General features: G+C 49.5%; 1 protein-coding gene across 3 annotated transcripts in view; it reads right to left on the reverse strand.

Annotated features, from left to right (window-relative positions):
- EFNB2 (ephrin B2) overlaps positions 1-13,849 on the reverse strand; it is a 49,237-nt gene extending 35,388 nt beyond the window's left edge. For all 3 annotated transcript variants that reach the window (XM_068984216.1, XM_068984217.1, XM_068984215.1), the window contains exon 1: positions 13,728-13,849. In XM_068984216.1, the coding sequence (XP_068840317.1) occupies positions 13,728-13,849 (122 nt within the window). The remainder of the gene's footprint in view (positions 1-13,727) is intronic.

A 13,849-nucleotide genomic window follows, 5' to 3' on the forward strand; every position in this document is an offset into this window, starting at 1 on the left:
TGGGAGGGGCAGAGGTCATGGTCTCCTTTTTCTAGGCTCACAGAGGCTAATCTCCAGCATGGAATTAAAACAAAAATCAACCACTGGGCTCAAAACACACACACAAAAATCAAGGTCTTTATTTATGGAAGTGCCCCAAACATCTCCTCCCTCAAAACTTTCCCAAAAAAATCATGCCTTGAATTTTGTAGCTAGCTGGGGCAAAAGGGTTGGGGATTGGGGGGTGAGACCGGGAGGGCTGGAAATGCTGGGATGTGCCTGGGAAAGCGGATGGGGGGGGTGAATCACCCAGGCCAACCTCTGTCAGGCTGGCCCGACCACGCGGCCCCATTATTGAAACAGGAATTTCGTAAGCAGGGCAGGCGGGAGCCGGTGCAAGCAAGCTCCTTTCCCAAGCATAATCTGTCTGCACCTGTGCGGTCTTGCTCCAAAGCATGCTTTTAGCAAGAGTCTATAAAGGAAGGTGGGACTCTCTCTATTCACAGCTGAGGGACCAGGAAGAAACCCCAGAAAACCAGCTTTCCTGCAGAAAGCCATTTGAAGGGCATTTCCAGCCGGGTCTCTGCTGTTTCAGATAGAAGTACAGACCCCCTGTGCTCAGCTACCTGAGTAGGAACACCACAGGAGGCAAAAGCAGAAGGACACTGTCCAGAAACAGGCTGGCATCTTAAGGAGATGGACCTGAGATCTCAGCGCAGCAACACCATCGAGGGCCCTTGAGCATCCCTTTCATTTCCATCAACACACGTTTTTTTTTTAACTTCAAACAATTGTGCCTATTGAGAGAGACCATCCAGCCACGTTTTATGGGTGAAAGAAACCTCTCCCCTTTCGTGAGGAAAACAGCCTTGAAAGAAAGCACACGCCATGGGGGTGGGACGCCCATTCTCCAGGCTGGAGTGTGACCCCAGGACTGTTCACCCCTGGACCCCGGGGCCCCCACCCCAGTTTGCCCCACGTTGAATAAGGGCTCAGTGAGTGTCTGTGTAATTGTAGAAAGAGCATTTTCAGAAGTAAGGTTTAAGAAAGAGGTGAGATTCCCGGGCTCTCTTGCCATAAGCAGAGAATCCTCTTGCCAGGCAAGCATCAGCTACCAACACAATTTAGAAGGCTGCATGCCAGCCCTTCGCAGCCACCTACACGGTTGCCTTCTGGACACTTCGTCCTTCCTCACTCCAGAGAGGGTCAGGGACGGGTCTGCTGTGGGCGGGTGATGCTGACCAATCCCCTGCACCTCCCGGGATGGGCCACAACCCAGGGAGCAGGGGCAGAAGACAGGAAGAGGAAGCAAGCAGTTCCTGAAGTCACGTCTGCACCATAATCATCAGAAAGGAGGAAAACCAGACTGGGTGACGGATTCCCTTGCAGATCACCCCAAGGTGTGTACATTAGGGAGAAAAATGTGGATGGCGCGCCACCATAACTTTGTGGACCATATATTTCCTGCTCAGTCGCCGCCAGCAGCCTGGGATGAGCCGGACCGAAAAACAAACACAAGGGAGTTCACCACCCTGAGTCACCCAGGCTGCTGCTGAACTCCAGGAGGGGAAGGAACTGGACCATGATGAGATGAGAGGAGGCCCTGAACTCGGGCAGGAGTGAGGGCTGGAGGTGTGAGAGCCCCTCACCAAGCCCCCCAGCCCACGCCAGGGCTGCAGGTGAGCAGACCCTGAGCCCTGAGGGGATGCAACGGGGTTGGGGAGGATCTGCTCGGGAGTCAAGAGCATCCCAGGCCCACTGATCCTCCCCGCCTCGCTTCCTGAAACAAACTGCTCCAAACTCGCCGGACATCGAAAGCCAGATGGGCTACACTGAATGAATCCACAGGCAGGAAGCCAGAAGCCCAGTTTGCTGTAGAAACAGGCCTGGACTTGATTTGAGTCTTCTCAGCTCTGACAAGATGGAAGCTGGCTCAGATCCCAAAATCCAAAATAAAATGGCATTTAATTGTGACTAGACTCTAAAAAAGATGTCATCCTATCTCCTTAGCTTGACACGCGTGCAGCACCGAACCCCACGGAACTCTCCACGCAAACCTGACCTTGTCTTCTCCCAGCAGAGAGACGATCAAATGCTCCCATTTTTAAAAGGAAAATGTTAATAGTCAGAGGAGTAATACTCAATAAATGCATTATTAATATGATGGACTTTTGTAACTGTCTAGCTTCCATTGGGTAAAACCTTGTTATCAAAGATTTAAAGGATCCATTTAGAATCACATGTCCATCACAGGAAAGTCTATAAATCAAGATGGACAGGCAAAGAGTGATACCCCAAACCTTCTTTCAACCCACCTTGTGGGTACTGCTTTGAGCACACGTAAGCTTCACTGGGTTATGTGATTTCTAACCAATCCATGCAGCAGCCTGAGAAAGAGAGCTGGAGAATTTAGAGGAAGGATCCTGGAGTCAGAACACTCAGGTTCAGACACAGACTGTAGCACCTATGAGCTGCATGACTTGAGGCAAGATGAGGAACCAGTCTCCACCTTGGTTTCCCCATTGCTGTCATGGGGGTCATAACAGTTCCTCTCTCAGGTGGTCATTATTAAGTCTGAACGAGTCAGTATTTGCGGGGCAGTTAGAACAGTCACTGGCCCCTAGCATGTGCTGCAGGCAACTGTCATTCAGTGAAACAGACTGTGCCCGCCAGGTGAGGAGGTTGCTAAATAAGCAACAGCATGGCACGTTAATGCTGAAAGGCTACCCAGCTGTCTTCAAGGATGCATTCAACAACCCAGTGGCTTCCCGTGCCCTGCCCATAAAGGGGGTTCACCCAGGATCCAGCTCGTCCCCAGCCCTGGTGGAGAAGCCGAGTCGATTCAGGGTTATAAATGTTACAACACAGCACCAGGGCAGGAAGCAGGGGAGAGAGCATCCAATTTGGTAGCAGAAGGGAACTAAACAGGTGCTTCACGTAGCAGCAAAGTGTGTGAGATAAGCGGAAGACAGGCAGCTAAACAGGGACTTTAAAGGTGCAGGCGCCACGTCCTAATCAACATTTTCTTTTTATTTACTTGACATCTGTATGTAGAAGGCAAACTGAACCAGACAGCCGGGCATACAGTAGATGCTCAATTAACTTTCAACAGCAGGAGCCGACAGTTCGGTATCGGTTCATTGTGCCAAGTCCAGAGCTAGAGTCTTCAATCCTGACCACAGTTCTAGCACACTTCTTCTTCAATCCTGTTAGATTACTGTCCCCCACTTTAGAAATGGGATAAGTGAGAAACGCAGGGGGTCTTGCTCCCAAAGCTACACAGCAAAAAAATGACTAACCTGGCAGTGGGCTCCTACAGCCAGATTCCAAGGCCCGTCCTCTTAAGCAAACTAAAATAGCCCTGGCCTGGCTCACTTTGCTAAATTGAATCACCTGAACTTTCCATTATCAGCACAGACCTTCTGAAAACCAATACGTACTGCTAGTTCTCCTGAGAGTAAAAGGGCTAGAATCGCTGGGTTAGCTGTCCCGCAGGGTGTTTGTTCACTTGTGGGAATCTGTCTCCAAGCTCCACTGAGACCTAGGAAATGAGGCAGATTATTAAAGACATATGGTGTAGACAGTGGCCACCCTTAGCTGAAATGTGTTCCTTTGATTTGCTGACTGTGGTTCTGTTTCAGAGATCTCCTGGGATTTTGCCTAGCGATACTGTTGTCTCTCTTGACTCAGTTTCCCCTCCCGTGGGAGGAACGCCAATTCCTTTCTTGCTCTGTGCCCGTGGCCACCCCAGCCACACAGCACTGGCCTTGTTTGCCTTCCCCGTGGGACAGCCTTACTCCCTTAGGGTTTAAGTCTCTTGAGGGTAGAGACTGCTCTTTTCTGTATTCTCAGAGCCCAGCATTAACAGACCTCACTGTTCACTAATGCTCATCCAACAAGTCAATGAATTATCTACCATCAGTGATCAACCAGGCAAAAACAGAGGCCAAGAGCTGGGAGACAAGGGCCTCCGATTTCTTCAGCGATCCAGGGCTTTCTTCAGCGATCCTTATCAGCCTTTCAGAGGATGGTGATCTAATCTTGAGCCATTTTCCAAAAAAAAAAGTTGGAAAGAGGGCAGCCATTCTTAAGGTGTGGCATCAGCTGAGAGCTTGTTAGAAATGTGAATTTCAAGTCCCAAGCAGCCCTCAGGAATCCGGAACTCTGGGGGCGGGCGGCCAGCCTGTTTTAACAAGCCCTCCAGGTGATTGTGATGGTTCTAGAGCCACTGGGCTGGAGGGAGCGCCCCAGGATCAGGTGATTTGTTAACAGGGGCAGCCAGAAACAGACCTCTGGGTTGTGACTGCTCTTCCAACTAATACTTATTGGATGTCAATGCTTGCTGGTAGAGATGGATGACATGAAAGAATTCTGCTCCCTGCCTTTTAGGGATAGGCTGGGTGGTGGGGGATTAAGACTTGCATATGAATCATAACAGTGCCGTGTATCATGTTCTTTCTATGCCCTGGGTATTTAACTCGAGTGCTGTGGGATTACAGGGCCAAGATTTAAAGAAACTGTGTTTGATCTACGCCATCAAGAGAGAGCAGTCATTTCAGGGGAAACGGTGACCCTTAAGGACAGTCCATTTCTCAGGAAGATCCATTTTCCCATAGACAAAGTGGGGTGCAGGGCTTAGGAGAGCCTGTTTTTATCAAAAACGTACCCCAAGAGCCTACTGTGCAGTACAGGGAATTCTACTCGATGCTCCGCAGTGACCTAAGTGGGAAGGAAATCCAGTAACAAGGGCGTATATGCACACAGACAGTTGGTTCACTTTGCTGTACCCAACACTAAAGCCAACTACGAATGCGGAGTGAAAGCGTCAGTTGGTCGCGTCCGACCCTTTGTGACCCCGTGGACTGTAGCGCACCAGGCTCCTCTGTCCATGGGATTCTCTAGGCAAGAATACTGGAGTGGATTGCCATTTCTTTCTCCAGGGGATCTTCCCAACCCAGGGAACAATACTCCAATAAAAATTAATTTAAAAAAAAAACACAATATGCAATCATAGAGAAGGTCAATCTTATTTTTAATTATTTCCCCCATACAATTAGACATTTATTTTCTGCTGATTGGAGTCTGCAAGATTAAAATACTTATTGTTTAAAGGTCATGTATTTAACATAAGAGAAGGGCATTACACATTAGATGATATTCCTAACACTGACTATGCATATATTTGTACTGAATATAAAAGAACAGAGATGAAAATACACTGTTTATTGCAAAAAAAACATACCCCAAATATAGTTCTGGTAAGCGAATAGTGGCTCATCGGTAAAGAATTCGCCTGCCAATGCAGGAGACACAGGTTCATTCCCTGGGTTGGGAAGATCCCCTGGAGCAAGATAATGGCAACCCACTTCAGTGTTCTTGCCTGGGAAATCCCATGGACAGAGGAGCCTGGGGGGCTACAGTTCATGGGGTCAAAAAAGAGTTGGACACGACTGAGTGACAAAACAACAGCAACAGATCTAAGTGAAAACTGACCTCTTCTAACTTCTGCAGGTAGAGGCACTCTGAGCTGGCCTCGAATGTACGCAGCCTGGCCCCACTCACTCATCAGACAGTTCCTATTCAGGACAAAAGTTTCAGGCCACAGTGAGCCAGTTTAACAGGTAGAAAAAGCAAGGACTGAGATCCAGAAGTGCTTCCTCAGGTGAGAGCACCACGCTGGCCCTCAGGTTCATCAGCTGGTACAGGAGATGCTGCAGAGATGCTAGAAGGGCCATCTCAGACATTAGCTCTGCAGCTCAGAGCTACTGAGGTGTGCAGGGTTGGGTGGGTAGCACCCATCACCACTCTGGTGGAATGCAGGAGTACTCAGTACGTGAAAAGCAAAGAGTTCTGTCTCAGAAGCAAGAGAGACTTAACTAGCACCTATGAATACCTGTGGGCTCCCCAGGTGGTGCCAGTAGTAAGGAACCTACCTACCAATGCAGGAGACACGGGTTTGATTCCTGGGTCAGGAAGATCACCCAGAGGAGGTCATGGCCACCCACTCCAGGATTCCTACCTGGAGAATCCCATGGACAGACGAGCCTGGCAGGCTACAGTCCAAGGGGTCGCAAAGAGTCAGACACGACTGAAGCGATTTAGCACGCATGCACATTAATACTTGTAGAAGGATCCAAGGACTGTAATTAAAACTGGGTGCCACCAAACGTAAACTGAGAAGAAAAATCTGGATGCTTTTCGAGTTTCATACAGAAAACACCAAGAAGATGAAGTTTTCAGAGAATGGTTCATTCACGGTCTTCTGAATGCCTGCCCAGCACCAAGCAGTTAGAACATTCACCTACCCGTGCTCTCCAGAATGGAAAGAGCGAACTATGAACACTTCACTACTGCCAATTTGGTCTTCATATTTTGTTGGGGGAATTACTAAGGGCAGAAACAACCTGTTTGCCTTTCATGGCACTTTCTCCTACTATGGTGTTTTCTTTGAAACCAGCACGGCTGCACTCACCAGCCACAAAATGCCCTGGACTAGAATTACACATTTGATATTTATACACGAAAAGGGGAATAAAGACCCCCTGCCGCTTCTCCACGGAAGCCACAGAAATTGGCGCACCTGGCATTTAGCGCATGTGCAGAACAGTTCATAAGGGATCACCTTCTCTTTCCATGGGGCCACCGGATCCAAACGTCCTGATCCCTAACGCTCCTGCAAGGGGTTCTCAAAGGTAGGACTCGAAGCTGTGGGTTGGATGCTGGTTCGTAAACAAGTGGCAGGACTTGCCTGCATCATTTCTTTAATCACTTTAACCCTGTTCCTCATAGAAAGCTGGAGGCCAGGGCAATTCAGCGGCTCCTTTTGTCACTTGCCTGCCATAAATATGCACCAGCCTGCGTCTGAAAGGCTGAAGGAGGCCGCAAGCTTGCTGGACATTTATCATGCTCTGTTCCCCGCTAACAAGCAAATACTTTCGCTGAATGGACCATTAGGGCTCATTGTCAGATGCAGAATGCAAGGTGCTGGGATGTGACCAGCTTGTAAATGAGGGGGTGCCCCTTCTCCTAGATGAACCTGGGCAAACGCACTGGGTCTTTTGACATGATTTCTGAACTGCACTGTAGAGGAAGGTAGAGTAGCAGGCCCTGCGGAGGGCAGGTCTCTGGGCCTCTCTCACGTGTGTTGAAGTAGCGAAAGCTACAGCGCAGTGGCCAGAGAAACAGGCAACATGCGTCAGAAAGCCGTCGCCGCACACCGTCGAGGTGGCTCTCTGAGAATTAGGAGCAAAATCCACGAGGTGGGTCTAAAACAGAATAATTTCGATTTAGTGAAGATCTTCAGACACGGGATGCGTTTGTCTAGAAAGTCACCACGCTGTTTTTCTGAGGACGGCCCCCAGATGCCCCGCTCCAGCAAGTCATCACCCTGGGGGGTTGCAGCTTTCAGTTTTCTCAGCCTCTTAAGAGTTCAGACTTTCCTAAAGAAATGCTGAGACTTTTCTAAGACGCCAAACAGGAGGCAGAAAAAGCAAAAATTTCCTTTCTGGCCTGACCTAACTTGCCGATGCCACTCTGCCTGGAACCCAATCACGGCTTCAAAGGCCGACTTTGGTTAATGACTAAAATGCAAAGTGTAGACCTCCAAGACAAAAGCCCTGCCTATGGACAGGGCTGTTCAGGGCACGGAGCAGCAAGAGCCTCTTCTGTTTTTAAGTTTCAAGCTGGCAGCAATCACAACTTTTACAGTCCTACCCTTTCCCCAATGGGGGCCTGTCCCATTCAACTCAACTCATGGTTAGGATTGAAATGTCATCTCCACCGGTGGGGGCATATCGGATTACTACCTATCTGAGTGAAGACGCAATTCCCCCTGTGATTTTGCTTAATTATACTTTTTTTTTTTTTCCCCTGGGAGTGGGAAACGAAAAACTCAGAGAGGAGCTAGCTCCCTGGCAGAGGCGGGGGGTAGGGGGGTGATATATAAATGTTAGCTCAGCTTTTCCCCGGGCTGGGGCTGAAAGATGGCTGAAATCAAAAGGTCTGTGTTTTCTTTTCAGGTCCCTGCGGCCCTTCCTAGCCCCTCTGGGCTCTGTTCATCCCCAGCAGGTCCCTGCCTGGAGACCAAAGAGATGAAGGCAGGTACCGCCAAGGGCGGCTAATCCTACATTACGGCAGCCGCTGTTAGGCCAGGAGTTAAAAAGGAAAAGCTTGCAGGCCTGAACTCACTGCAGTGAGCCGAGGTTTTAATCAGCCGCAACCTCAGCCTCTGGAAAAGGCGGTCAATGGGAACCTACCTTGGCCATATTATCCGCCACCAATGAGCAAGAACTGAGCCATCTTTTCTTCCCGGCTTCAACCATCTCGGGCCACAAGGGGGGCTTTCATACCTTCTAATCCGAGTTTCCAAGTCTGTATGGCTCCCACATAATAGCCAACAGCCTGAAGCAAGGGCCGTCCTTTCTACACTCTTTTCAGAGACGTGTCATTCCCCACATCCAGCTAATCTATATGTTGCCATGGCTTCACCCTTTATCTGCCTTTACATCTTATGAACTGCATGGATTTACCACATTATTTTTATCTGAAAGACAGAAAATGGTGGTTTTATTGCCATACAATCAGATTACCGCTGCTAGCTTCTCTATGCCTTTTTACCATACTTCAATCAAAAGGGATCCGTGTCTTTTTACTCTGCCCTTGATTTACATTACATCTGTAAAGACCTAGTCTGGGTTGTAATCCCCTTATTAACTATGACCAGGGTTGATTTGCCTAAAAATAAAAGCAAATTGTGTCAGACCCTTTCACTTTGTTTTTGATTCGGAACTACAAAATGGATTACTAAAGAAATCTTCAGAGTTCACACGGCTCGCATAGTACTGAATTTAAAATGAGAATTAAACAAGTCAAACAGGAGAGCGATGTCCACGGTCTACACTTTCCATCATGGGAGAAGGGCTGAATTGCCTGTGTCTTTGTGTGCTTTGGCTTTAGAGAGACAATGAAGCCCCAGGAGTTTTTCCAAGCTGTTCGGAACTCTGTCCCTTCCCTACCCTACCCTTCCCTCTTGCCTTTTCTTCTCCTCCTCTCTCCCAGCCCCATTCTAATTCCTCCCCTTAAAAAAAAAAAAGATAGAAGTGGGGGGAGCTCATTCCCGAAAGACCTAATTCCTAACTAGCAGCTTCTAGTCTGCATATGTTAATGAAAATATTTTAAGCCACTGAACACTCCCCATTTAAGGCTCTACTCTTCTGCACCAAGAGCGAGCTCCTAAGTAAATCTATGTAGATATATGAAAAGTGACCTGAAAAACAGGTTTTTACGGCAGCAGCCGGAGACTAGGCGGGCCCCCAGGACCGTTTCGATGATTATTTTCCTTAGAAGAGCCCTCCTTTTCGTCTCATTTGCAGTGGGAGAGTTCAAGAATAAAGTTTTCATGGAATGCTCAAAAAACAGCCTGCCTGTTCTCTTTTCTTTCTTTTCTGATAAGGGTCTCAAGTCTGTATTTCCTTCCCCTGCCACTCCCATCCCTGTGACGCGTCACTGCAGTCACGCTGGGATCTCGAATCGCTTCCCATTAGGTGCCGGCGCTGGAGACGTAGCTGGTTGTGGCGGGGGCGGGGGGTCACTCTCAGCCACCCCCGGTACTACCTGAATTATTTCAGTGTGGGGCCAGGTAGCAAAGTCCCTCTGCAGGTAATCATCATGCTGACCCACCAACCAGAGGATTCCTCTCGGTGTATTTCCAGATAAGAGGTTTTACGATAATGATTCTGAATATACCGCTGACTCTTCAGCTGACTCCGTATGGAGGAACCAAGCCCATCAGCAGTTCTCAGCTGGTACGGGCTTGATGGCTCATTTACCTGTCCCCCGGCTTCAGCCCGGCACATTTCGGGATGCGGGAGTCATTTGCATGTCTTTGCCTCCTAGGACAAGTGTCAAGAGCTACCCTTTTTGAAAGATTTTGAACCAAGTGCTTAAGGAATCATCTTAACCTCCAGCTCCCGTTTCTGAAGCTCTAGGCTGTTAATTGCTGAGGTTAAAAAGTGCAGTCCCTGGACACACGATTCCCAAATCAATTCTCTCCTGGTCTGAAAAGAAGGCTCCCAAGCCTGCAGTGAGATCTCGAGGCTGCCCCGGCTTTGTGCTCGCCCTGGCTCGGTCGTCCCGTGCAACAGCGACAGTCCATTACCTACAGTTTATCATCCTGACAAAATGTGAGGGCTGTGGATGTGAAAGCACGAACAATTCCACCCCTGGTGCTCTGTGCTTTTTTTTCCCCCCCTCTCTATATTAAAACCGACAAGATTAACCCAAACGCAAACTGGGGAGCATAGTTCAAGGGGCTATTGAATCCTTGCTGAATGTGCATTTGTTTACCTACAAAAATAAGAATTTCAGACACAATGGAAGGCCGGCCGGCTTATATATGGTATTGAATGGACTGTTTAAACAGCACTATCCATTGTAGTTTATTTTATCAATCTCTGACAGGTCTGTATTTATTCAGAGCCTGACTGTGGTGGAGCCTAAGTATTATAGGTTATCTGGACATTATCCAGCCATTCTTTTGTATCAAGTCAATCAATATCAGGAATTCACCATTATGTAGGGAAAAATTGACCTAAGAAAAGCAAAACGCTTGGTTAACTAGTATATGGGGCATATACTAGGGAACCACACTCCTAGACAGAAGAAACAAATGCTCCAAATTCAACAAAGCTAGTGTAATTCACTCCAGAATTCCATACCAATACCGACCTGCTCACTCTAAAGTGAAGTTAATAATAAATATATATATGTATTTTAAAGAGCAAACCTTTTTTTTTTTTTTGGCTAAAACATCATGCTTGGAAAAAATTATTCTACTGAAATGTTAATTAGCAATGAAAGCCAGGCTCTGTTTTTCTCTCCAGAGTTAAAAAAAAAAAAAAAAGCTACACAACCGAAATGGCCACAGTTGACACAACCCTTCCTTGAACCTGTGGATGCAGGGGCTAACTTTTCAGTCAGTAAAACTTCTTAAAAACTCTTCCGGGGCAGGGGGTGGTGGTGGGGTGGGGTGGGAGAAGCAGACAGTGTGATTGAAGTAGTTATGGAGATGGTGAATTTACAAAGGATTTTCTGGACTGTGTCTCCAAACAGCTGCTGTGTGCTCTCTCTGTCCACCACCTGCTAAAAAAGCTGACCTCCGAGTGAAACAAACCTAATTACTGATGGCCGATTCATTACAAGTGAATTGTTCTACACTTGGACAAACTGATGGGCAACTTCAATGCAGTTGATTACTCTCCTGCCACGTCGTCACATTTACTGACTTCCCCCCTGGAAATAAACATGCAACTTCCCCCAACAAACAGAGCAACTCCTTGGCACCCCCCCCCCTTTTTTTTAAATTCATTCTCAAACTTAAAAAGCCTCTTTTATAGCATTCCCCCAGGAAGAAATCTTTCTGATTTCTCAAGCTAGCATTCAGCTGCATAACTTAGTTAAGTAGACTTTTGCCAGGGGACAAACGATCCCCTCCTCTAGGCCAGCCATTATCCTGAGGATTGGAAAAGAAATTCTCCTCTTGGGGGCCGGAGACATCACACCAACAGCAACGCAGTCGGTGCAGGGAGGCAGGCTTCTCCACAACCAGGCCTCCAGGAGGGCTCTAAATCCAAGCCCAGCTCAGAAGAGAAGCCTGATCCTCGTATCAGGCTAGGGAGTATCAGTCACCAGTTCCCGCAGCATCTTAGAGGAAGAAGATACTCACAACCGTAGGCTGAAATAATTACTGCGCTACCTTTATTGTTTCCAAGTAGCTATTTGCAAATCCCACAAACCAGTAGTTAATAATGCATAAAGGTGACTTCTACTGAGCTGAAACCTGAAGGGGTTAATGGAAATTTCTTTAAAGACAGGAATGTAAAAATTAAATCTTATTGGGAGGAGGAGAGGAGTGGAAACCCAAACCCAAAAACCAGCCCCTCAAAGCCAGTCGGTGAGTGAAAGTGCAAGGCAGCCCCGGGGAGGAGGCGAGGGCCAGCTTGGCGACAGCGCAGGGAAGAGTGACCCCTGTAGGCAGGAAGCGAGCGTCGGCCGCCCTGGGCCGGCTCCACGGGGCTCGCTGCCCTGGCCCGGCTCCCGGCTCCCGGCTCCCCGGGTCCCGGGTGCCCGGGCCCAGGCTCCCAGCCCCGCGTTCTCCCGCACCGCCCGGCGCCTCACGCTGCGGGAGCGGAGGCCAGCTCTCACTGCCAGGGCTTTCTCAGCAAATATAGTATCTTACACCAAAGCGGGGAAAAGGAAACACAAGTCCATAGAGATCAGGCTACAGGGAAAGCGACTGCACTGAGTAACTTTTATTATACACGGGAGCAGTGTCGGGATAAAGCCATCCAGCCTCGTGCAAGAATCTCGGTTTCATACGCTTTATAGCCATGACGGTTTTTTCACTCTTCACCAGGGAATTCTTGGTTAGCATGTTGGTGAATCTGAAATTCACCACTTTTAAAAGCGTGGATATAATTCTCTGATTGAGATGTGATCTTCAAATCAACCCCACCCCACCCCCATCCCTTTATTCCTAAATCCACGGCCAACTCAACTTCGTATTAGGTCATTGATTTCGCTTCTGATCTCAAATGCTGACTCCGGGAACAACCAGTGTCTTCAGACTCCCCCTCCTCCCCCACCCCCCGCCCAAGTTTCCCAAGGTTAAAAAATCCCATGGTTCTGTTAAATAATTTTGTCTAGGATTTGAGACGTGTCCCGAGAGTGAGGTAATAATGCAATACTGAGTGCACAAGCTGACTAATTACCAGTCACGACCATATATGTATATATATCATATAGGTATATTTCGAGATGGATCTCCTTGTCTAAATGCTAAACGTACTCGGGCTGTTCACACTGAAACTTAATTTCCGCCAGGCCTGGCTTCTTCGGGCTGCACCTTTCGATAAAGCAAATCGGACCCAAGGCTCCCATTCCCGCCCAGGCTCCCCAGGCGCGAAGGCTTCAGGAGCTGTGTGGCGACTGGGCAGGGCCTTAATGAAGCTTTTGCGCAAAGCATCCTTAAAATCAAGTTAGCTTTCGGGACACAGAGTCCGGCCCATGGGTTTAGAAACGAAGGGAGAGGCCGACCTGCAGACAGTTCCTCGGGAACAGCCGAAGGCCGGTCTCCCAGGCAGGGAGGGAAGGGCTCGCCGCCCGAGTTCTCTCGGGCGGGCGAGCTCCCCGCGCACCCTCGGGCAGGCCGCGCGGCGCCCAGGCGCGCGAGCTCCGGGCGGCCCAGGGACCCCCGGCTCCCTTCTCCCGGGAGCGCTCCGCTGCACCCCCGGCCTGCTTGCCCCGCCCGCCCAGCCCGCCCGGCCCGCGCCCCGCCGCTCCTCGGGAGCGCGGCATCCTCGCGTCTCCGGAGCCCACCAGCCTCGGCGCGCCAGCCGGCCCTGTTTGCGGCCCCGTTCTCCGCCCTGGAGAAGTCAGGGTCAGGGATCGCCATCGGACACCTCTCCAGACGTGACACCCAAGTCAACAAGGGGCTTTTTTAGTGCCCGGGAGCCTGTTCACAGGGCGGAGGACGAGGAGGACGCCCCTCAGGGCCGGCGCTCTGGCTGCAAGGCCGAGCGGAGTCACCACAAAGCGAAAGGCGGCGGGGGTGGGGGGTCGAGGGGGTGCGAGGGATCGAGGATCCAGAAACAGACTCCAAGGCTCGGCGGCCCGACCCATCCTCCCTTCGGGGCTGCGCGGAGCGGCGGACCCCGGGGCGGCGAACGAGGGGCATCGTGGACGTTACTTACTTGGAGTTCGAGGAATTCCAATAGATGGGTTCTAAAACTATCGATCTGGAAATCGCAGTTCTGCATAAAACCATCAAAACTCCCCAGCAGTACTTCCATAACGAGTCCCTCCTCGCGGCCAT

The sequence above is a fragment of the Capricornis sumatraensis genome, chromosome 12 (genome assembly GCF_032405125.1).
Source record: "Capricornis sumatraensis isolate serow.1 chromosome 12, serow.2, whole genome shotgun sequence".
In the NCBI taxonomy this organism is placed as follows: Eukaryota; Metazoa; Chordata; class Mammalia; order Artiodactyla; family Bovidae; genus Capricornis; species Capricornis sumatraensis.